Source organism: Parambassis ranga, chromosome 17, assembly GCF_900634625.1.
Source record: "Parambassis ranga chromosome 17, fParRan2.1, whole genome shotgun sequence".
In the NCBI taxonomy this organism is placed as follows: domain Eukaryota; kingdom Metazoa; phylum Chordata; class Actinopteri; family Ambassidae; genus Parambassis; species Parambassis ranga.
In genome coordinates, this window is record NC_041037.1 from 1677842 (window position 1) to 1703273 (window position 25432).

At 43.0% G+C, this 25432-nt stretch overlaps 1 protein-coding gene across 1 annotated transcript in view; it reads left to right on the forward strand.

Annotated features, from left to right (window-relative positions):
* Positions 1 to 24642, forward strand: part of lig1 (ligase I, DNA, ATP-dependent) — a 47821-nt gene extending 23179 nt beyond the window's left edge. The window contains 11 exon segments of the mRNA XM_028426990.1: positions 3075 to 3185; positions 5898 to 5969; positions 8287 to 8431; positions 8919 to 9001; positions 9260 to 9326; positions 9329 to 9411; positions 14231 to 14284; positions 19563 to 19706; positions 20833 to 20925; positions 24460 to 24501; positions 24503 to 24642. Coding sequence (XP_028282791.1) covers positions 3075 to 3185; positions 5898 to 5969; positions 8287 to 8431; positions 8919 to 9001; positions 9260 to 9326; positions 9329 to 9411; positions 14231 to 14284; positions 19563 to 19706; positions 20833 to 20925; positions 24460 to 24501; positions 24503 to 24535 — 927 coding nt within the window. The 3' untranslated portion in view covers positions 24536 to 24642.
* Positions 24643 to 25432: the final 790 nt, after the last annotated feature.

Below are 25432 nucleotides of genomic sequence, written 5' to 3' on the forward strand. Positions count from 1 at the left end.
CCCGAATCCCGCTCTAGCCGGATTGATTACTGCTGCCCACCATCCTCCATTAGGCTAGAAGCATGGGTACATGACTGCAGGCAGCCAGCTTTGGAAGGTCTCCCCCTTTAGGCCAGTCGGTGTCATGTCTCAAACTGACAAGGAACCAACAGGTCGTTTTAGTCGTTTAGTTCCCACAGTTTTTTTTTGAAGAAGAAGAAAAAGAAGCACCTATTTCTAAGGCATCCATGATAAACTGCAGGAGGCAACGCTTAATAAACACGGTGGTAAATAAAAGACAGGGAACAAACGGCGAGGAAGATATCGATAGGAAAGCGTGAGTAATTCCTGCCATGGAAGAAAAACCTGTTGACTCCACGTGAGTGGCTGTGCTCATGTTTATTTTGTTGATTTTTGTTAAGCCATCAGTGCATGTGTGCTTTTCATCAGCCCCCTTAACACTGCCTCTTTAAGGCGGTACACTGCCGAACAGTGGGGCATCTTTAAGCCACCAGAGAAGGTAGTCACAGTGCTTAATCAACTGCAGCGTGAAAGGATGATGATTACACAATGTCATAATGTCTGGGACAGCATTAAAGCAGCCTCATGTGTTATTGGTGCAAAAGCAGCAGAAAGAGAGAGAGAGAGAGAGTCTAGTGGTAAACTGATGAGGTGTTTTTCTTCTCTAGCAGTTAGACTGGTCATTTTAGGACTGCCTCTGTTGGGGCTCTTTCTGTGGAGTAGGTGCTTCTGGAAAAATGCATGGTGCGACACTGATTGGTTGAACTCAATGTTGTGCTTCCCTTCTGAGCTAAAGTCTTTGGCCCTTGTTTGAAGCTAGCAGGGAGACTTTGTTGCTCATTACCTTATATCTCCCTTCTGGCCCGTCCTCTAATAGACCCCTTTTTCACAGCGGCAGATCGTATCATAGCAGGAAACTCTTTAAGTGAAACTTGTAACATTAGCGATGGTGACCAGGAAGAGAACTAGACATCAGAGCAGTTCTATGGAGAACAGCCATCATTAACCTTTAAATAATAACACCTCTGCTTTGGGAAAAGGGGTTAAAAAAGGTAAGTGTCAGTAAAATGTTACAGATGGAGGTTGGTCCTTTTGTCTTATGGTAGCTTTGTTAGTCGACCCGTTGTTTTCGCCGCTCTCCTCCTGTCCTCTGTCATAACTTGCCGCCTCACACCGACTTTCATCTTCCTGCTTTTTCATAACTTTACAAGCTACACGGATCTTTGTCTCCCGCGCTCACCTTATTGCTCTCTCCGTCCACTCGTCTCTGTCTAATCATTCCCCTTCTTTCTTCTTTATTACTCCTTGATGATACCTCTTTTCACCTCTTTCTCCTCTCTCTTGTCTTATTCATCCTCGTCTCATCTTTTTTTCAGCTTTGATTCTACCTGTCTGCGATTTCACCTTTTTGGGTCTGTCTCTCTTATGCACTTCTCCCTTTGCACTTCATACATATTCTTGCTCTTTTTCTCCATTGCCTGTCGATGTTCCTGACTGCTATCTCACCTTTTTTTTTTTTTTATTCCAGTCACCTTTCTCACCATTTTGTCGTTCGCACTCTTTTCTCCACAAGCTTCCTCTCTTTTGTGTTCTTCCTCCTCTCTGCCTTCTCCTTGTTCTCTCAGTGCACCTTTACATACATTTCTTGTTATTTTTTAACCTTTCTGTTTGGCTGTCTCTCGCCTTTTCTTTCTCCCTCACAGCTGCCTAAGTTATAAGGTTTTAAAAGGAGAAAAACTGAGTGAAAAGTTGCTGCTCAATTTGCATAATGTGGAAAAAGATGCAGTACTTTTAAATGATGCCATCATTTAACTTTATTTCACTTGTACTTCTAATATTTTGTAATTTATGACTCCTAATTATGCCAATTAATTTGTTTTAGCTGCGTAAATATCCATGTCTTTTATCCCAGAAATCGATTACTGGTCGTTACTGTGGCAGCAGTTGATTTAAAAAAAAAAAAAAAAAAAAAAAAGTAACTCCTAATTTGCATCTCCTGCTCAGTCATCATGTTGTCATGGCAGCATGTCTCAACACACTTTCACATCACAACAGATGAACAAAGCCCGAGTGAAACTTCACACTACAACAGGTTGCCTGCACAGAGATGGTCTGATTAGATTTTACAGCACCTTGCTGCATTATTTTGCATATTAATGAGGGGAAACCAATTTTCCTGCAGCTACCACAGCAGCTTAATGCTTTAAATTTTGAATTAATATTAAGTCATTAATATTAATGTTGGTGGAATAATTAGTAATTAATGTGTTGCTTAGCCTGGTGACCTTATGAGGATAACTGGTTGTGTTTGACTGTTTCCAAACATCCTGTTACCTCTAATGTGTCTCTTAACTGTGATTAGCGTTCTCTGATTACCTTTGAAATGTCACTCACTGATCGACTCCTCGTCTGAGTCGGGCTGTAAATTTAAACATTTAAATTATCTCGATGGCCCCATGTAAGAGATTAGACCCCACACACACACATGGTTTGGTGGCTCAGATATTTAGCAGCGATTCAATTTGATCTTGAGAATCTGCTTTGATGGGTCAGCATAATCTGCTCATAAGCTACACCGTGTATCCTCAGCTTAAACCCCCTTATCAGTGTTTTCCTGCACAGGGAAATGGTTATCAGCTGCCCATCTTTACTTAATGCAGATAAACAAAAATGTTTCTGGTTAAGCTTTTGGAGCAACGTGGGCATCCGACAAAAAAGGGAGACTGTGTGCTAAACGGTTTGTTCAAAGACTCCAACCACAGGCACAACTGCTGAAGAGAAGCAATAAATGCACAGGAGGAAAAAAAAATGCTAACGTGTTGACTTCCAAAGCATTTGGCAACAAATTGAGGGCAGCTGCAGGTCCTGAAACAGCCTGAACATGTCTTCGGTTTGATTGCCTGCATTCAGCTGAGCTCCAACTGAGTTTGGATCTCTAAGTTTGTTGGGTTTACTTCAATGAGACTTCTGACAGTTTCCTACCTTTTTTTTAATATATATAAAGGATTTTCTCATCTGCGAACACTGTGCAATCTCTTTCAGTCTCTCCTCATCTTTTTTTTTTCCTTCCACAGGTAAAGAAGGACTCAGTGGTGTCCTGCGTTCTTGACTCGGAGGCGGTGGCTTGGGATCGTGAAAAGAAACAGATCCAGCCCTTCCAGGTTCTCACCACTCGTAAGAGAAAGGTAAGGATTGGAAATAAAATGTCTGTGGTGTCACAAAGGTAGAGAGGGGGGATAATGAGAGAAGAAAGAAGGTGGTGTGAAAAGGTTGAAGGGAGAAAACAAGACAGAGATAAAGACCTGAAGGTAGAGGAGAGCTAGATAATGGAGTGAAATGATCCGGCAGACTGAGGGGAGATGGACAGAGAAAGAGCAGACAGAGAGGGAAGAGGAGACTGATAAGGCAGAGGAGTCAAATGGATTGAAGAGAGGAGGAGGGAGGTTGAGATTGTACATGTCAGGAAGATGTTTATACAGGTTTGATCAGAATAACGACCTCTTTCCACCACACCAATCACATTATGAGGAAAAGGCTCCCTTCACCATGTCTGTCTGAATGCAGGATGACTCCCTGTTAGATGAGAAAAGGAGAAATGAGAATCCATATTTGCAGAATGTGATGATGAAAATAGCTGAAAATGATTATCTTGATGATTTTTGATACCATTACTCCCACTATGAAATTGTGATTATTTGTAATGATGGTTTGATGCACAAACTGATTGTACTGCCCTCCTGGCATTTTGCGACAACGTCTCTACTGTTTCACTGCCACAAGCACGTATGCTGTAATGGAACATTTCAGGATGAGGAGATGAAACTCGATATGCACTAATTAAACGTCATTAATGAGCGGAGAGAGAAGTAATAAGGCAGTGGAAAGGAGAATGAACAAGAAGGATGCAACAGGAGAGAAATCGTTCATGTTTAAAGACTGCAGAGGTTTTAATGTAGATGGTGCCTTTTAATTTTCTGTTATAATCAGACCTCTTAGTTTTGGAATATTTAGGAGCACTGCACCAGGTTTTTGTGACATCTTTAGTGCTGTGAAAGATACAGATGATGCCTCACAAAGTAGTGTGTAGAAATGAGCAGGCGAGGGTTAAGCCCTTTTCAAGTAGTTAAGTCAGTGGTCCATGAATGCACAGTGGATACGAGGTCATGTAGTCCACGCTGACACACAGATTCATCCTGTCTCCATGCCTGGGCGTTTTACCCGGCACATTTATTTATCTGTAAATGTACGATAATAACAGACCCCATTGTTAAGCCTCCTTAAGCACTAACTCGCAGATTTATTCTTGTCTCCTTGTTAAATGTCCGACTTCATGTGTTAAGATGAGGACTCTATTGGAGGCCAGATTCTGTGGTACAACCACTGGTGGTTTTGACTTTGGCTGTTTGGATGTTTAGTCTTGTGCAACACTTAGCCTACGAATTGTACATAAAAGAAAACAAAAGAGTGATGCCTGTATTTAGAAACTGTTGGTAGTTTTGTTAGGACTTCTGTAAATTTGAACATGGTTTACTTGCTGCATATCTGTGGACGCTCTCATTCATCCAGGTCATTGTCATTTCCAAGAGTTTACATCGAGGCAAATGGACTCGAAGATCTTCAAACTAAATCCTTGAGTCCAGTTGCCTCGATTTAAACTCTTGGAAATTTACTTGCTGCAGTGCATTTTAATAAATGTATGGTTGGTAATCTGTGGAGCTAGTACTGGGCGAAGCCTGTTGAGGTAGCAGATCTACAGACACAGTATAGAGGTCTGGTGCTTTGTTCACCAATCAAAGCCCAACAGCTGCAGCTTTCTTTGCTGCTAATTTAATGCAGTTGGTTCCTGGTCCTTGGTCCCATTCTGCTTTAAAGCCATAGTGCACTGCTTGCTTCTGTGATTGTTATTATAAATACTCAGAATGGACAAAGCAGTGTGAAAGAGTGCAGTGTGCAGCCCAGCGAGTGGCTTGCCTTTGACATATTCAAGTGCTTTTGCAGTGTTCCCACTACCATGTTCATTATAAATTTAGGTCTGGCTGGCTAGTAGCATGTGGAGGTTTTTTTGTTGTAAACCAAGTTTGGTTTTCTGTGTCCTCGGGGTTTGAGAAACATTTTATTCTGTACCACACATTTGTTGAGATGGTTGCCACTTTTTTCCAGCCGCTGTCGCTGCATGGTCTTCAGGGCAGCCTGTGTAAGATTTGGAATTAGTATGACTCGTCAGTGGGAGCGTGCTTTGCTGTGTCTGTAAACACACAAATGCTGGGACCAACTCCAAAAAACATTGTTTCATCATAGAACTAGTCAAAGCTCTGCAGGGTATCTTTTTAAATTTTAATGGAACATCCTGATTTAGTAAACAACTAGTTTGAAAGAAGCTGGAAGCAAAAAACGGAATGATTTCACAAATGAAGTAATGGGTTTACAAATGGCTGCCTGGTGCAGGCAGGAAGTCAGTGTTAGTGTAGCAGGGCTGCAGTGGAGACCCCATAATAAGGCGGTGGAGTGGAGAGTGTGGAGACCAGCAGGGGTAAACAAAGATGGAATAAACAGGATGAGGTCTGAGTAAGGGGGAAAGGAGAGGGCGGAGAAGTAGAAGAGGTGAGTGAGGTGAGCGAAGTGAGCTGAGGAGCAGGAAGTTGTGTGGTGGGAGGAGGAGTGATGGGGGGGGATGAGCGAGGCAAAGAGGTGCAGTGCTGTTAAAAGATGGAGGAAAGATGGGAAGGCTGGGTTTTTAACTTTCAAGATAAACGGGAGAGAAATCAAAGAGCTCTTTGTAACAAGTCCCAAGGTTGAATGTAGCGATTTGTGAATAAGATGCGTCTATTTGCATATTTTTGTCAAGGGAAAAATATTAAAATGTGTGTGTTTGCGTGTGTGTTGTTGCTTCCCGGCAGGATGTGGATGCCTCGGAGATCAAAGTCCAAGTGTGCGTGTATGCTTTTGACCTCCTCTATCTCAACGGCGAGGTAAGGCCTAGTGATGATGATGAAAAATGACTCCAAACGCTCCTGTCTTCATTTTAAAAAACCAACGTGTGTGCGCGCGCGTGCGTGCGTTTATTGTTTGCAAGCACACCCGCATGCTCGTAGCCCCGCTGAGATGCCAGCGTCGTCCCTGAATGCCAATGATGGTGCTACTGGAGGCCGTAACTAGATAATGATTGTAACACTCATTGTAATTCCAGCTGAGTGTATGTGTGTGTTTGTGTGTGTGTGTGTGTCTGGGACCCTCTGAGAGTCTCTGCCTTTTTTGAGACTGTCAGACTGTGTGAGTGTGTGCAGTGGGTGGTAACTTGTGATTGAGAGTGCATGTTTTGTTGCAAATAATGCACAATTTTGAACAAAACACTAATTAGTGAGCTCTTCCATCAGCCTGTGCTATGTGAATTATCCCCAGTGTATGGAAAGAGAATTACATAATTAAAACTGCACCAGAGACTCTTAAGTTGTGCCATTTCATTGCTACTTCCCACCTAATATGGCATTTATGTAAATGTTTGAATTAATGTTTGTCTGTATGCGCATGCTTTGTCTTTTTATGTTTGTATTATCCCTCCATTCTCTGTTGCCTGCAGTCTTCTATTGTTACTGGGAGGGTCTGTTCATGTTCACTACATACCCCCAGCTAAGACCCAACTAACCGACAGGAGCTGTAAATCAGTGGTGGACATCAAGGTCATGTCCTCACAGCATTTTAATGACCAGATGAGACACACATGCTGTATTTAAAGGGTCATTTTGGCATCACTTAGACTAGATAAATTCATATTTGTAGAGAAAAACACTTGTAAACAGCATGACCATTAAGGGCAACATGTCTGTGTGACAATGCCCTTTATGCAAGAACGCACATCGGCTTTTGTCTTGATGTCTTGATTGTCTCAAAGTCTCAAGAAAAGCAACAGTGGTATGACATTGACTCTGGGGACAGTGTGTATGCATTTATTTGGCACCTTCAGCAGACATCTGATGACACGTGTCAAAAGATAATCTCAGACCCTGAAAAAGTATGCTTCACGTCTGGTGGGGAAAATGGACAAAATTCTACCAGATGAGACCAACATGAGGGTAAAAATCTTAAATAAAATGGACCCCTTTCTCCTCCTCAACTCATTCTGAAGCTTCTGTTTCCTAATAGGAAGCATAATTAACATAACTTGAGGTTCCATTTAGGAGAAACATCACTGTTTTTCTTCTCACCTCAAACATGGATGCAGTACAAGATCTGAAAATAATGTTACAAAATCCCAGGGGATATTAAACCTTTCTCACCAGAGGGACGCCTCGTATGATTCAAGGGAAACGGATGTAAACAAAACAAAGGCCGTAGTGTTTCATTAGGAATCATTTGCAAGAAAACCTGCAAGATAAATGTAACTATAAGCAACAGTGTGTTTGGTAACGTTAGCCTGAAGATTTAAAGCTACTCCGCTGTCCCTAAAGAGTCTGCAGGCACTTAGGCGTTTAAAGTCAGATCTGTGTAGTCATCGTTGGAGGGCTGTTTTTACTGCTACAGCCTGTCCTGTTTTTCCCACATCTACTGTTACACAGATGTAGTCAAAGGTGCACACATAAGTTGTTTCACAAGTTAACTAAAACTGGAGCATTCAGTTTGTGTGGATAAGTCCCCAGATCAATGAGGGTATAGTTAATCAAACAATGATATGACCGTGCACAGACCTCCTACACACAAACATGGCCGACAGGTTAATCACTTCTTTGTCTCTCGAGAGGACCAGAAACAGCAGCAATGTGTCGGCGCCTCTGCTAAGCTGAATGAAATTAAAAAGTAGAAAGCCTTGCAGTATCACCATTTATTTTGCATTTGTTGAATTTCAGTGTATTGTCATGTAAATGTTTTCTTCTGCTTTAGCTGAGCATCAACAGACCTGGGATGTTCAAAATTCTTCACCCATTTCATTCTTGTTTTTTTTTTCCAAATTGCCCCTACAGCTACAGTAGGTGGTGGGAAACATGTTCACAGAGATTGTGCGCATCTAAGACTGTGTATTCTGCCGTGTTGAGGCTGTTTGTGCACGTATATATGTGTGTGTTTGTGTGTGTTTGTGTGGGTGTTTGTATGTGTGCCCAAAGATACCGTGACTGTGTATCTGTGAGTATACTCTGAGACTGTGTATTTGTGTGTGTGGGTAGATAGTTGAGATGGCATTTCATCCTTGTCATTGCAAGGCTCCAAGCTATAAAGAGGAAATGGTTGTAATGATACAGTTTTGCCATTTGTAATGATGTGTGTGTTTCCGTGTGTATGTTTGTGTTTGTTCAGTCTCTGGTGCGACAGCCGTTGTGTCGGCGTCGGGCTCTGCTGAAAGAAAGCTTCTCAGAGGTGGAGGGAGAGTTTGTGTTCGCCCGATCCATCGACTCTGACAACACCGACACCATTGCAGAGTTCCTGGAGCAGTCTGTCCGAGGTGTGTGTGAGACGGTTGCACTTGTTTTACCTCCTGTTGTCTCTTTACCTTTACTAACTGTGCCTTTTGTGTGTGTGTGTTGCATGAGTTTCAGTTGTGCCTTTGTCTGCTTTACCTTTATATGTATATTGATGTGTGTAGTCGTTGTGTACTTGTTTCCCTGCATAGTTTCTCTTTGTTTGGCCTGTTTGTTGCTGTGTGTTTGCACAAGTGTACAAGCAACAGAAACAGAACCTGTGAGTTGTGTAATTGCATTTCCTTCTGTCTGTCTGGCTTGTTTGTGAGAGAGAATACAGAACTGTGTGTCTGACTTATACGCCTGTGTCCTTGTCCACTGTGTCTCTTTGTGTTTGATTTTTTTCTGTGTGTGTGTGTGTCTGAAAAAGGAAACAAAGACCTTTCATGTATCTGAAAGATAATCTCTTCATTTCCTTTCTGCACAGCATGAATCGTGTTTTGGTGCATTGATGTTTATGTGTGTGTGTAGACTCCTGTGAAGGCCTCATGGTGAAGACTCTGGAGAAGGATGCCACCTATGAAATTGCCAAACGTTCACATAATTGGCTCAAGGTGCGTGTGTGTGTGTTTGTTATTGTGGGGGGGTCAGCATTGTGATAGAACACTTATTCACATACATGTCACACACACAGCACACAAATGTGGACCTTAAACTAATTTCAGATTCCTGGAGGACAGGTGCAAATCATTTAAGGACTGTTGGCTCATCAACATGTTTAGGCAGCAGTTTAAACTGCTGACCGTTATAAAAATGACATGTGATTGTACCCTTTGGCATTTTGTATTTAGTTAACTTTGTTGTTCCTCTAGTTGAAGAAGGACTACCTGGAGGGGGTGGGCGACACAGTGGACCTGTGTGTGATCGGAGCCTACCTGGGGAAGGAAAAAGGACGGGCACGTACGGAGGCTTCCTGCTCGCCTGCTACGACGACGAAAACGAGGAGTTCCAGTCCGTCTGCAAGGTGTGTGTGTGCAGTTCATGTTTCATAAAGGGGCAGGCAGATGCAGGCAGTGTACACATCATTTAGACCTCATGGTTGGTTTCACTGATGAGTCTGACAGCATGAGAATCCACAGCACAGAATGTGGGAATAGGCTAGACAGACTATCAGGGGGATAATCACACACACACACTGTGGAACACATTAAACGGATCCAAAGAAGCGATTCTATTTCTGGCTTTTATGTGTGACAGTTGCAACCAGTGGTCAAATCCCTGGGTTAAAAATGTCATCATGTAATGCATGGAAGGCAAACGTAGTAACGGATTGCTAATAGGGTGCAACCAATTTGCAGCTCAAACATTGTGACAGGGTTTTTTTGTATGTTGCAAACTGTATCTGATCCTGGTATTAATAAGCTCTGGAGTGTTAATTGAGTGTGAAAATTTAAGTCTCCTTTTTTAAGGATGTGTGCTTTCGGACTGTCACTTTTCCCCTCAACTGTGAGGTGGAGCGACGTCTGTGTTTACAAGTGTGGAGGTGTGCCTGGGTGCTTTTGTAGTAGAGCATGCATGACCCATTCTGTGTGTGTTTGAACAAGTCAAAGTATCTACTGTGTCCTACAAAACCCTCACATCTACATTTTTACCCCCGCTTCTCTAACTTTTATGTCTTTATCCATGGAAGAGGGATTTAGTGAGCAGCGAGCACACACTTTCTCCTACACTGGCTCTTACACATTCACACCTGGGAGCTCATTGCTACAACCACAGCCTTGTGCGTCTGGCTACTGAGCTGCTTCAGTGGAGCTGACGGAGGTTAAAAAGCGCCAGTTAGATAACCACTTTTCACACAGACTATTTCATGTGTAAATAACATCTCATGAGATACACACAGTTCCTCCTTATGAGATTATGGGTGTGTGACAAGTTTAATTTTCTTCTCTGCCTGCAGTACCGTTGGCCACAGTGTTTGAGAATCTTTCAGTTTGCAGGTATTGAAGCTTTATTGCTGTGAAGCATTTGGTCACAACTGTCTTCAAAGATGCCTGGTGAATTCAAGTACACCCTCAGCTCCTCACTGCTCCGATTGAAGATGATATTTCTAACTCTTGAGGTGTCCCAGCTTCCGTTTATTTGATTTATGTGAAAATAATTTTCACTCAGTGAGCTGCAGTTTTTTGATTTGCTGAGCATTGAAACATTGTGGATTTTGCTAATGATACATACACAGGAAAGAAACGGGCAAGAATTGTTTTGCCAACAGTCCAAAATATTCTGCTTTATGTCTTCATATTAAGGACACACATGCAGATTACTAAACCAGAACCAGCAGGTCTACATGCCCACCCCCACTTGTTTTCATGAGGTTTGGGTAAAAATAATTAAAAGAAAGGAGATTTTACAGCAGCAGTGATTAAAGGCTTCTCCACAGGGGTTTAGAGTCGCTTCCATCATGATGAGATGAGCCAGTTCAGGTTTTCTCAACGCCAGGTTAGGATGCCCCCCTGAGCACCTAGATGGCCACGCCTAGGTATACTAGGTATGGTCATCTGGATGGTGACCATGAAGGGAGACCAAGGGCACGCTGGAGGGATCGAAACTCTCTCAGCTGGCCTGGGTACTGCAGATGATTCCCCTGGAGGAGCTGGAGGAAGTTGCTGGAGGCAAGAAGGTTTGGGTGACTCTGCTCCCTCTGTTGCTATGGTTACCCTGACAGGTTAAGCAGTGTGGAGAATAGATGGATGAATGTAAAATACATCCACCTCTCCACCACCAATGTGGGGGTACCTAAAAACAGATGCCGGGTTCTTGTACCTTGGCACAAATTGAGGTGAACTGGTGGAGCTGAACAGCTGGATTTTGTTACTAAGCACTCTGCAAAAACAACAATGGCAACAGCCTCGAAAATCATCCTCGAGCAGACATCAGTTTATTTCTAGCCCAGCACTGACTCCTGGCCTCTTCCTGCACTTCCTTTGCACTCCGCTTATGACCGTCCCCTGGGTAGGGATGAGGTCAGGAGACCTGGTTCCTGCAGCAACCTGAGATTGAGAAGCATATCCAGGCATACATGTTGGATGACTTCCACACCGCACACAAACATCAGCTGCACTGATATATATTTAAAGCCTGCATTAGAATATGCTCTTTTCGAGCGGCGCCTCTTCCTCCTCCTCTGATGCTGGAATGACAGCAGGCTAGTTTCTATACTAGCTAGCCTGGTTTCTATGAATGGCATCACTTATGTCCACACAGCAGCTGAAGGTCACGTTTTATGTCCTATATGTATATATATTTCAAAGAAACATCGGCTGAATATCTTTTTAAACTTTTATAAAATTCCTTGTGGTGCACAGTGTGGTAAAGTGTCCCATGTAGTCTTTTCATCAGACCTGCATGAGCTGTATGACTGACAGACTCCTGACTGCAGCATCCACTGCTCCTCTGTGCTGCATTTCTACTTCCTCTCACTCTCTCAATGTCAGCTATAAGAGAGAGGCTGGAATCCATAAAAACATAATCTTGCTCTTCTTGACATGGTAAACTTCAGGAACCCTCAGCGCGAGCACCTCTGCTGTCGCTGGAAGCAGAATTTAACCCACATATCCATCTCCCAAATGTAATTTTAAACTATACATCCTGGTGAAATGTCCTTCAGCAAGAGAGAGGCCCCAGCAGACAGAGACAGCTCGGATACTGAGAATAAAATTTCCACACATCAACACTATTGGCTCGCCTTTCCTCTGCAAGGTCCTGGTTAAAAATCCCTCGGAATTGTCTTTCCAGTTTGCTGCCTTGGTCCTAGCTGTATATCAGGCAGGCAGGCTGGAATGACTCAGGGCAACAAGCTTGTTTGAGTGGTTTGTGTCAAAAAAAAAAAATCAAGAATCCTATTCAAAGAGAAGAAGTGCAGAAGTGAGAGCTGCCAAATAAATACAACTTGAACCGCACAGCCTTTTCTCCCACATCAAGAAATGGAACAAGGGCAGAACGCTGCACAGACAAACAGGGAAATTCAAGCACACACAGGAAAAAGGACACAAACACTCAGAGGGAGAGAGAGACGGCCGTCAGAGAATGAACGCTGGCACTGAACCTTACCTGTATGTTTAAAGTTTTTAATGTTACAACACAGATTGCTTATTGTCATTGTTAAGTGAGGGTTGTAGATCTTATTAGGACTGTTATAAAATTTAATTTAAATGACTCATCATATTGTGTTAAAGAAACCCAAACTAATCAAGAAGGATAATAAATTAAGTTATTTGATTTTTGTCCTGCAGTGATATGATTGAAGTCAAATACAAATACAGCCAGATTTTAAAAATATTGGACCAATGATAAGATTGAATTTGAATTAAACTCTCAAGATGTGAGCACAGTTGAGACTTTCTGCCTTAATTCAAAGGTTTTGACAGAAATGTGGCGATAACTCAGGAATTAGAGCCATTTTCATACACAAACATTTGTAGTGGCTCATCTATAATAGATCAAGCTAACATGGGGATGATCTCAGACCAACAAAGCATGCTGTTTAATACTTGGATGAAAATCCTTTGCTGTCAATGACTGCCTGAAGTCTGGAACCCACAGAACAAATGCTGTGAGATGCTCTTCAGGCCTTTACTGCATCTGCCTTCAGCTGCTGCTTGATTGTGGCTCTTTCTGACTTCAGAGTCTTGTTGTTAGAAAGTGAACAGGAGCGCTGTTGGGCTGAGATCAGGTGGCTGACCAGTCCACCACCAGCCTTGAGACACTCTTGGGTAGCTGTTGCTGTATGTTTTGGGTCATTATCCATCCGCAATATAAAAGCAGTGGCCTGTAAGTTTTGCAGCATTTGGCTGAAGACTATAGATTTATATACCCTGTAGAATTCATCCTGCTATCAGCAGTCACATCATCAATAGACAGCAGTGACCCTGGCCAGACATACACATGCCTGTGTATCCACCATGTTTGACTGTAGATGTGCTGCTTTCCTCTCCATACTTTCCATTTGCCATCTTCTCTGATTTTAAAAGATGCCACCACAGTGAATTGTTGGCAGTACATTAAAGCAGCAGACTGTGAGCACAAACCCTGGATTCAAACATAAACGCCGTCTTCTTGAGGACCATGGATGTCACTGGTTTTACTATTAAAAAAAAAAAAAAATTAACATGCCTCAAATAAAGCGACTGAAAACTGCATCCTCTTCCTGTTTTGGCACTGGTATCCAAAATGCTAATGTTGGGCTGCTGCTTCGCTCTATAACTCACACACAGCCACCTGTATTGATCACATTAAGCTGCTGGAGGCGTCTGATTATTGGTCCACAAAACAAACAACTTGTAATTGGCCTTAACAGTGTTTTTGGTGTGAAATAGGTGTTGCTTGTAACAAAAAGCACCACTGTTGGCTTAGCAGAGGACTTGGCTTGCGCACGCTAGATAATACATAAAGGTCTCACAGATGAATGAACACCTCTAAGCCCTCTTGAATACTACCTTGGAACCATACTGTGCAGAGCTTCTCACGGACACCTGCAGAATACATCTGTGAGCTAAAAAAAAAAAAGAAGCTATATTTGCATGACAGACCCGCCTTTCTTCTTCCCCTCTCTGTGTATGTCAGCCCGTTAGGTGATTCTTGTGTCTCAGCGGGTTTGGGTCTTTTGAGAGGTGACATGACGCTTCAGGCGAAGCAGGCAGACAAGGCGCTTGTGCTGTAGTGGAGGGATTTGCTTGCTGTTTCTGCCGCTCGCTGCCAAATGTCTGCTGTCTCACCATGAGGGAATATATATGTGTGTGTATATCTGAGTGTGTGTGTGTTTCTTATCTTCCTTTCGTCTCTTGCAGATCGGGACAGGCTTCAAGGATGAAGATCTGGAGCAGCATTACAAGTTCTTAAAGGTAAAGTGGCGCCGGCACACTTTCTAGCTTGGAAGGAAAAACACAACTCAACACATGTTTCCTCCACTTTGTTTTTTTTTTTTTTTTTTTTTTGAAAATCATAACCTGAGCTGTTAACACTGCAGCGACAGGCACAGTTGGAGCCCACTTTCAAAGAGCCAGAATGAGCGTGGCTCAGGCCTTTAAGGTCCTTTCTATTCTACAATATAATTTATTCTCACTTAATACTTGATTCATTCCACATTTTCAGATATAAATGGAGATTTTGATATTGAAAAGAGAGACGGCCCAGTGTGCTGAGACTCAACTCGGCGTACCTTAACTCAGCCGAAATGAGAGAAGTCACAGAAATAATTGGTAGCACAGGAAATGTTTTCTACCCTCCAGCTTGTAAACCATCCAACAGAAATGACAGAAATATCAATAAATTGGGTCTAAACTGCAGATGTTGGTTTGCAAATGTGGGAATTTATTCTCTGTTTGGAAAACATTAGGTCCAAACCACAGACTCTGTCTGTTTTAAAGATAAAACTTGCATTTACAGTGGAACTGTGCGGGCGTGCTTCGACGCTGCGTAATGAATTGCTTTTTCAATTTACATTTGAAGAGGTTTGTTCCAGAGCAACAGAGCAGCAGCATTTGAAGAAAGATACAACAGCTCTCTGAAAATGATAGCTGTGGTGAGAGACAGAATTCACTGGAGCACTCTGTTGACTTTATCTGCCAAATATAGACCTGCTTCAACACAAATAAGAACAGAGAGGTGTTTGAAAGTGCCGTCATGTGAAACATCAGTAATTGTTCAATAAAACTAACGTGTGTTTTTTTTATTTATTTGTAATAAAGTCGTATTTTAAAGATTAAAGGTTTACAGTCAGTGGAACAAACTGCTGCACAGTGCAGAATCACTACAGTGCAGCGGTGATTGAGAAGGTGGTGTAACCTCCCCCTCAGACCAATACATGCTGTACTGTAGTGCTTTGTAATGAAAGTGATGGATGGTGAATTAAGGCGAGCTGGTGGTGAGGCTGTGTTGCTTTGGCTGCAGTAGAGCTGCAGGCCGATGGGACTCCCGACAGGGAGACGATTGGCCCTGCTCTCAGTCCTCTGGGTGGTGAGGTGCTGTGCTGTAACGAGAGCCTCACTGACAACTCCCCCCCCACCCCGCCCTTGTTCTAAAGCCTGGGAAGGATTTTGAAGAGTGCAGCAGAAACAATCGGTCAGATAAAGGCAGGAAATCAATCTGCAACTATGTTCTCGTTGGATTAAGGACCATGCAGCCGTTTGTGTTGTTGTTCTGACGGTGTTAGTTTTCTATACAAATCTCATCAGCGTTAAAACATCAACACAAAACACTGAGCATTTTTCAGAAGGTAGCGAGCTCATCGGTTTCTCTTCTCTTTTAACAACCAATGAAATAACTGCAGTTCCTCAAGTAGCCACTTGAGGGTGCTTCCAAACGTGAGTCATTCCCCCTAGTCCTATGTTAGAATGTCCAACATGAAACCATTCAGAACAAGGTCTAAAGAATCAAATCTCTACACTCTGACACAAAAAACGTTTTGGTTTCTTTAGATGATTTCCTTTTTTGAGTGCTGTTTAAGGTCACACCATCGCCCTCCCACCTCAGCCACACAGGTTTGAGTAAGCTGGGAGTTAGTCAGGGGTGAAGTCAGGCTTTGGCAAGTCTTTCAGTTCATCATTTCTAAGAGTATAGTTAACCTTTTCTCGAGTAAGCTGTAGAGACTTTAACTGTAGATCGATGGGTAAGTGTTGGAGGGATGGATTTGGTTGCCTAGCAACACTACAAGCTTGTGAAAAGCATCAAGGTAATTATCAATTGATCTAAATATTGACAAAGACATTATATAGTCTCACATTTTACTGCCACCAGCCTCTCTGATGTACATATGTGCTCATATATTTTTAGCGATTGGTTTATTTTGTTGTTTGTGCTACTTTTAACAACGTCTGTACACGACTGGAGGAAGCAGGTTTAATAACATCCAATTAGGTTGAAGTAGGAACATAATGGTGTCAAAAACTGGAACATAATTATTTCAGGTTTAATCACATTTCAACCAGAAAGCCTGTTTTAAATAATCAGTCTCTGTGATCATTGTGTTTTTTTTTTTCTTTCAAATTATTGTCGGTATACCTGCCAGGGCTGTTGTCAGTAGGTTTAGCATTGTAGAAATGATGTTATTCATGGTCTCCTGTGTCTTACTCAGCGCAGCTTTTCTTCTAACATGAATCCCACTCTCACATTCTTAGTTTTCATTTTTACGACTTCTGTTCTGTGCATCAATCAGATAAACTCGTCTCACTTTTTGCCTTAAAAGCCTTGATGGAAACGTTTGCAGTCTGACTCTGAACCATGAATTAATTCTAATAGACCACATACTGTATATTTCAGGTCAAGATGATTATACAGGGGTCCCATTAATGCAGATTTCAAAGGCTGGGAACTTTGTTCCTTCACATTAAAAGCCCGTCACAAACAGGGTGTCCTTGTAGCTGGTGGTCAAATTTAAAAATGATTTCTGCTTTTATTCTCACAGCGACCCTTTAACCTTTCAGTTCTGTCTAAAGGCAGGATTCTTTGCTCTGTGTCGTAGCTATGCAGACTGTTGAATCTTTCATCTCGGTCGAACCAAAGTGGGCAAGAACTCTGTACGTCTCCCATAACAACTGTACCTGATTATAATTGCACCTCACCTTAAAGTCGCTTCATGTTTGTTCCTAAGATGAATTCCTCGCTGAATGCTGGGAGGAATAAACATTCAAATCAACATAAATACCCACATGTGGGTGAAACAGCTCTTTTTATGATCTGAGGTGTGATTATAACACGTTCACATCTCTACCTTATACCTATTTATGCATTCTTAAAAATACAGTCTAACTCAAAATCTAAGATTTTCCTGGGTGGCCTGCAGTGCTTCTGACCCACCTCGAAGTGAGCTGCTGACTTTTGGAGACCTTGTTCTGAACAGTTTCATGTATTTTCTACCAAACCACACCTAGCATGTCACTGTGCAGAAAGAATGAAAGGCAGAAGTGCAGTTCCTCCAATGGCCACTTGAGGCTGACTACTAGAATTCAGGTGTTTCAAACACTTCCATGTGTATAACATCAGGCACCTGGGCATGCAGGCTGCTTCTACAAACATTTGTGAAAGAATAGGCCGCTGTCAGAGCTCCGTGAATTCCATTGCTGAATATTTATGTAGTTTTGACCGTGTCATTTAAGTCAGTCCTCCTCTACCATGTCGGAGACATCTGCAGTGTTAATATTCCTCAACAGGTTTTGTGCTGGTATCACTAGATGAGGGTATATGTTTCGGAAATCCAGAGCTGTGATATTGCACAGATGCACGTGAGTGTGTAATTAATTTCAGCTCAAAATAATCAGGTCAAAACGATGTAATAACAAGCAAATAAATGAGTAGTCTTTGTAGTCTTTGTGTTACTTATAATTTGTTAAACTTTCCTGCTTCAACCTCCCCACCGTAGTCAGGAAGCACAGAGGAGCGACACAGCTCCAGGGACGAGCAGCTTTCTTCTCTTATTCTTTGCTCTGTTCATAAATAACCAAGACTTTCTTTGGTTGATTACAGCCCTACAACTCTCAGTGGTATTGAAACAAAGTGAAAACGATGGCAACTCAGCCACGAAAAATGAGTCAGGTCAGCGGATGCTGACGAATCACGCTTCTCCATCTGGCTATCTGATGGACGAGTCTTTTGGCGGTAACAGTACTTGTCTGTCTGCATTGTGCCAAGTGGGAGGTTTGGTGGAGGGGGCATTATGGTGTGGGGTTGGTTTTTAGGAGCCAGGCTTGGCCCCTTAGTTCCAGTGAACGGAACTCTGAATGCAAAAATTCCCATAAACACACTCCTAAACCTTGTGGAGAGCCTTCCTAGAAGAGTTGAGGATGGACTGGCGTCATATTAAACCCTGTGGATTAAGACTGCGATGTCTCTTCAGTTCATATGTGTGTGAAGGCAGATGAGGGAATGCTTTTGGAAGTATATTGTAGTATAGTGTGTTCAGATGCTATCAAGAAGGCAAAAGCCAGAGATTCTGTCCTTCTCAGCTGAGCTGTCATGTTGGTCAGAGGTGGATACACCCTGCATTCTGCACAATGATACCATTGCTAGTGTGTAATTTTAGTCCCTACTTGAAGATGCTCTCTCAGACCTTTAGATTTTCCTCAAAAAATGGATCATGACATTTCTATTGTATGTTTTTTGGCACCACAAGCTGAGCACCATCTATGCCTGTTATTATAGAGACACGGCACAGATCTCACACCAAAACAACCCAGACTTGAGGGATAACACTGCAGGTCACTGGAAAAATCTGAATATTTAATATCTAGGATGAACTGTCCCTTTAAGTGTAACTGAGGATCCACGAGTTTGATGGCTGACAGAACCCATGACCATCAGCAGCAATATTTTATGAGTCTCCACACGCCTACAAGCTCACTCATTGTAATTCTCTCCATATAAGAGTGTCACTGGAAAGCCTACTGTATAAATAATGTGTGTGTGAAAACAGCACCAGTACTGCTGGAGCCTTCTTTTCCTCATTCCTCATTACTTAACTATGACCCACTTCTGTGGACGCTGCGGCAGTCTAGTTAACATCACATTCTTTCAGAGGCACGTTTACTGAAAGGGTTGATTTTAAGGCAAACACAAGATGGGTTTCATTTGGGAAGAGTGACACCTACGCCTGACGGAGTGATTGCTGGTGTCAGAGTTAAAATGGCACCATTAAACACTGCAGAGGGTGACGGTGTTTCTGGTGTCGGCCCGCTCTTAGTTGTCAGGTTTTATGATTTATATGGTTTTAAGCCCGAGAGGTGGGAAAAAAACAAAAACGTGTGTATCAAGCTGTTTCTGAACGAAACCGTTCATGTAGGTGTATGATAATGTGGTTTTGAATTCGCCCTCTCATGTTGCACACCCCAAGGCGAGTAGGTATCATTTTAATATGGGAGTGCTGAAACTCCTGTGCTGTCTCTGGGGAGGTGATTGTGAGGCAGCAGGGCAACCAAAGCCTCTCTGTCACTGTCTCTTTATCAGGTTCTCTGCGAATGCCCTGTTTTTACACTGTTTGTATGTATCTGCACTGTGTGTTTATGTTCTTTGTATCTCTGTAAACACCTTTGAGTTTGAGCTCTGTAACCTTCTCGCACTTTTCTTCTTTCACTGACTTTAAACTTTAAGTTAAATAAGCACTAATTTGATCCATGCTGTGTTCTCCAGGAACACATCCTGCCGAAACCCCGTGCCTACTACCGCTTCGACCAATCAGCCGAGCCCGACGTGTGGCTGGACGCTGTGCAGGTTTGGGAGGTGAAGTGCGCCGACCTCTCGCTGTCGCCCGTCTACAAGGCAGCAATGGGAATGGTCAGTTCATCCTTTCAACCCCCCCCCCCCCCCCCTCCTCGCTACCACCACCATGTGTTTCCGCTGATAAACTCGGCCTGCTATGCTCTGCTGCCTACAGTGAAAAGTCATAATTAGCGCCTCATAATTGAGTTATTAAAACTGTTGTAGAAGGAGAAGCAGGATTTAATAGAATAGATACTTGCCTGTTTGGCTGCATGTTGGAAACACGCTGTGTAACATCCGCAGAACACACTTGTCTTAAAGTTTGGGCAGTCAGGGTGTGACTGTCGACTTTATTTTTAAATATTTAAACATTAGATGGGTGTAAACAAAGCAGGATTAGCAGTATAAACTCTAACTGTGCCGAGCATCCAGGAAGTTTTGACAGGTAATTTGTAAAATGACTTCACAGCTTGAAACAGATGTAGCTCCAGCTCCTTCACTCATGAGTTCCCTTAAAAGAAGATTACTTCAGTGCTATTATGAAAAGTAAAATATACACACTAACAGTAGCACCTGTGTATCAGATATATGGTACCTTACATAATTAATAAATTCACCTTCAACATTTAGATTCTTTATCATGCTGCATTGTAACAAAAGGAAATAAGATAATTCACATTAAGTCTAGTGATGGAGAGATTTTCATTTTCATTCATCTTTACCTTGGAGTCGGCTGAGCTGAACCTCTTGGCTCTTCCTGCCAGCTTTGATGCTGCCTAACTGATAACCAGAGGAGAGAGATCAGGTCCAACACCACGATCGCTCGGCTCTATCACAACACCAATGTGACATTTTCATGCTGTTTCAGTTAGCACCTTGTTTTCACTTTATGGTGCATGGCAGCCAGTGTGAGGAGAAACAAAAAAGATATTACTTAATATTATCTGCACTAGAGCTGCAATAATTGTTTTTTGACTGTTAAAAGTTCTAAAATAAATAGATTGTATTAATCATAGACTATCGATCAATAATAGAAAACATCATGACACCAGATCCAGTGGACTGTTGCATTATGATTTCCTTTACAGCCAGCATCGCAGCAGGATGCTGTAGCTGCACATGTGTCCGTTTACTTTTGGTCACATTGTGTAACAAAGCACTGATACTGTTGCTAACTGTCCGCCTGCCTGTGTGTCCTCAGGCGGATCCAGAGAAGGGCATCTCGCTGAGGTTCCCCCGCTTTCTTCGCATCAGAGACGACAAGAAGCCCGAAGACGCCACGACCGGAGCTCAGGTTTGTCACGTGAACATGTTCAGTGCGGAGACCCGGCGGTGTGGAAGCAGCAGCAGCAGAAGCTCAGAGAAATGTCAGATGCAGTAACTAGGCTGTGTGGAGGTCAAGCGGTGCAGCTCGCTGCAATCTCATAACGTCTGTAACCAAGTAAAAAAAAAAAAAAAAAAAAACTGGATCATATGTTTGTTTGGCCGCGTTACTCAAAGTGTCGTATAGAGATCATCATCATCATTACTGTGGTCACTACACAAGAGCTGTCCTGTAAAATTTCAAGGGTGAGCGGCGCTGCAAGGACGATCTTTTTTTATGTAGTCGCCTCCCGCTGCACGTCCAACAAAGCCATAACAGTCAGGTGAAGCAGCTCCTCTGGGGTTTAGTGGTGCGGGCGGGACAATTTACTGTGAGGCAGCGAGCGGTGAATTATATCGTACAGTAGAGCTGTGTGCAGGGCGGCTGCACCTTCACCAGAGCATACACAGATCCACATCTACAACGCCTTTCATTCTGATACTTCAGATTATCAGAGGACGCACGCTGAGGGTAACGACCATCAGTTAAAAAACATGCATCAAGTTTCAGCAATTAGTTTGTATTCTTTCTAAATTGATGTTTACTGGCTTGTGTGCGACCTGCCCGCTGACCCACATCATTTTTTTATGACTGAACCAGACTGACCCACATCACAGTCAGCCCACGTATCACAGTGCTGCTGTATGAGAAAGATCACCTCACACAAACAAGCCTTTTCTTCCCAGAATGCTGAGAACTCCCAATTTAGATTCAATTATATGGACCAAAACAACACTGTTCAAACTTTGTTAGTGCTGAAAGTATTTTTTAATTGATTATTTGTCCTCCACCTCCTTGAACCTGAAATAAAACACTCAAGACTTTCTGCTTTAATTCACGGGTTTTGGGAACAGTGTGGCTTTAAGCATGCAGGAGTCTTTAACACAGACACATTCTAGTGGCACAAATGTGATGGAACAAACTAAACATCATTACAAACAAGGTTTGCTGCTAATAGTTGGATTGAAAATCATTTGGGTCAGTGACTGCATGCAGTCTATGACCAGATGCTGACTTTGCTCTCTTGAGATGCTCAGCCAGGCTTCCCTGAAGCTGCCTCAGCTGCTGCCCGATGGCAAAGTCTAGTCTGGACTCTGTGTTCCTGAGTGTGAGCAGGGGTTTGCACCTTGTCCTGAAGCCTTGTTGTGACAGTGGCTGGCCGTCCTGGCTCCTGCTTCACCATCAGTAGTCTGATGGGTCCACTTGAGTTCTCTCTGTGGTCTTACAGGTGCTTTACTGTTGCTGAGCTACTTCATTCCTGCCTTTAAATATGTTCCAGGCTCTTGTATTGTCCCAGTGTTTCTATCTCTCTGCTGGGTTTATTTGGTCGTTTTAGCCTCCTTCACTTACACAGTGCAGGACAAAGCAGGTTCAGATCCCACACTGTAGTCAGAACCCTTGAATTAGAGGTCGGGTAGGAGATTTCGCTCTGATGCACTTTTTGTTAAATTAGTTTAACTTCTCTTTACAATCCGACAGCAACCGATTAGATCGGCAGTTTAGCATTAAAGCGAAAAATATGAATCATCTGTGGAAGCTATAAAACACTAAAAACATCAGCCAATCCTCCGGGTGGACCCTGTAGGAGTATTGGCTGGTTGTCACTCTCTTCCTGCTCTGCGCACCAGAGAGGTACGTGCATGATGGCCGAAGTCACAGACCGCAGCTCGTCTTCAGGTGATGCGTGTCCATGTGATTGGGAGTTGGTTCAGATTTTGAATGTTTTATTTCATATGTAAGTGTAGAGACCAAAACACCAATTATTGTATTGATAAGATTGACCAACAAGCCTCAAACCTTACACTGCAAATAACCAAACTGTCCTGAGGTCATCCATATGTTGAAGACCTAACCTTACACCCAATATATAGAAAAAAGGGTCGAGTTGTAGATTGTAGGCAGATCTGAGGCAGCGAACTTTAATTACACATACTTTCAAGCCATTATATTTATATAATGGGCGATCTTCACAGACCAAACCTGTTTATCGTGCAGGTCTGTGGGGTCAGCCTGACTGCATGATGAGATGAGTTTCGGTTAGATGTTACGTATTTTATTTTGTTGTTCCAACCTACTACATTAGTCATGAATAAATATGTGAAAACATGTAAAGCATGCATGTCCTTCTCGACACAAGGCTTAAGAGCTGTGTGTGTGTGTGCATATCTGAGTAATGTCGGGCTGTAAACTGGCTTGGGCTTTTAAAAAAATCTGTCAATCACAACGCACTCGCTGGCCGGGCCGGGCCTATAGCCATCCACTGAATAATTGAAGCCCTGAGAACAAATACACAGTGCTGAGAAAGCATGAAGTTTAATCAGAGTATGACAGCTGCTCATCCTTCTAGAACAGTCATTAAACCATCACACAGGGATAAAAGGTTGCTTGTTTTATATCAAGAGATCTGTTGAGCGGCAGCATGCTAAAGATGAGAAACCAGTGCTAAAACATTCAAAGTGGAACATGAATTGCAGCAAACAGACGGCGCCGAGGAAGCTTCGGCAGTTCGCGATGTTTGGTTCAGGATGAAAACTTCTACCCCCTTTTATATGTGTCAAAGCTGAAATATCATGGCTGTCAGGTGCTTATCTCAGAGGACACTTTTCTGACTGAAAACCCACCTCTGCCAGGGAGCCTGGCTCTGATCCATAAACACACTCACTGTTAAGTACTTTGTCACACAACAAGTTGTCACTTTGAAGTTTTCATTTTAATCTTGTTAGGACACGCTGCATCCACCCAACACACAGATGTCCTCAAAGAGAGGGAACTCCACCTGAGCGCCGAGCTATGTAGCATTTTCTAACGTCTGAGCTCTGTTATAACGTGTGTTTCCACTGATTGGAATTAGGAACCATCTGTTACCCGTACAGTCCAGATATGTGCTCTTTACATCGGGGGAATGGACTCGGAGCGTTCGCTGCATATCAATGATTCTTCTGTCGGTTATTATCTGCGAGGATGCGCACACACTCATTAGCGCTGCACATCGGTTCACGTTGCGTGATGCTGCACACGATTTAGATCAGTGCCAGAAGGAATGAAGGAAACACGATCACCAGGCAGAGTCAGAGTTTCAGCCAGAGAATCAAAGGGCTTTATTTTTCGATCCGGTGTAGGAGAAATAATGTGACATTTCATTGTTTTCCCTCCTCGCTGTGTGCCACCCTGCTGCACTGGTACTGATACTGCTGATTCTGGGTGGCCCTGCTGTTCACACACATTATTCACTGTCCCGCCCCTCCACCCACTCACAGAGCTCACCACCAAGAGCCTGATGAGCTCAAGTGAACATAACCTCCGTCTCCCAGTCAGCAGCTGGGAGTCACCGACTTCAAAGCCCAGGATATGAATAATCAACTGTTATTTTAGCTTTTTCTCTTCATGTTACTGACCTGACTTCATGATCTTCTCCCCCTCGTTATGCTCCCCCCCTTCCCTCCCATCCCTCCTCCATCACTGCAGATCGCTGATTTGTACAAGAAGCAGCAGCAGATCCAGAATCAGGGGGGAAAAAGCCGAGCCAGAGGACTACTACTGATCATCTGTAGCTATCAGCCGAGGAATAATAAATAAGGAAATTCAATTGTAAATAGCTTCTTCTTTGTGTACTGTTGAATGGAAATAAAGATGCTCGCCAGTTTTAAACACCCTGGTATTGATTTTATGGAAGCCGCTCTGATTTCCTTTTCAGTGCAGTAAACATCTCGCCTGCACATAAATTCTTAAAACCAGCATCGACTCAGCTGTTACAGCTTTACCTGCTGGTAATAGATCCTAATCAGAAATTCACTCTGCAAAACCACCCAGCAAAATGTCAAACATATGGGTGGCATACCAATACTTTTAACTGGCCTGATTTCTGCTGGAGCACTCAGAAAGGCAGCAGGCAGCAGCAGAGTGCATATGGTACAAAGTGTGTGTGTTTGTGTGTTTTGTGTGTTTGTGTGTTATAATAAGAGGACAAGCCAAGGAGATTGCCGACTGGCTGAAATGTTATTAGAAGTAGAAAAAGATGCCGGAGCTGACAGTTGCTCAAACAGCAGGACAAAAGAGAAGCACTCACAGCCCACATTAGATGATGGAAATCCACTAACTGTCCAGCCTGAATCAATCAAAAGATGTGTGGAAGCACCCGGACGGGGGTGGGTGGGGGGAGCAAACAGTTTGAGAGCCAAGGACGGGTTATTATAACGCAGAGAGAAGAGGATTGAGAGACTTTTCTGCATATGATTCCATGTGAGAGGAAGCAAGCGTGCGACAGATTGAACCACTTAGTGTTTTGTCTGAGCTGTAAGCACCCCAGACTCATTTAATCCTAAGAAGAGAGAATGTGCAGGGAATACTTTGTTCACACCGAGTTCTGCTGTGCCTGCAGGTATGCCTCAGAAAGGGAAGACGGAGAAGAATTAAAAGGCCCAAAATGTAAGCAGTAATG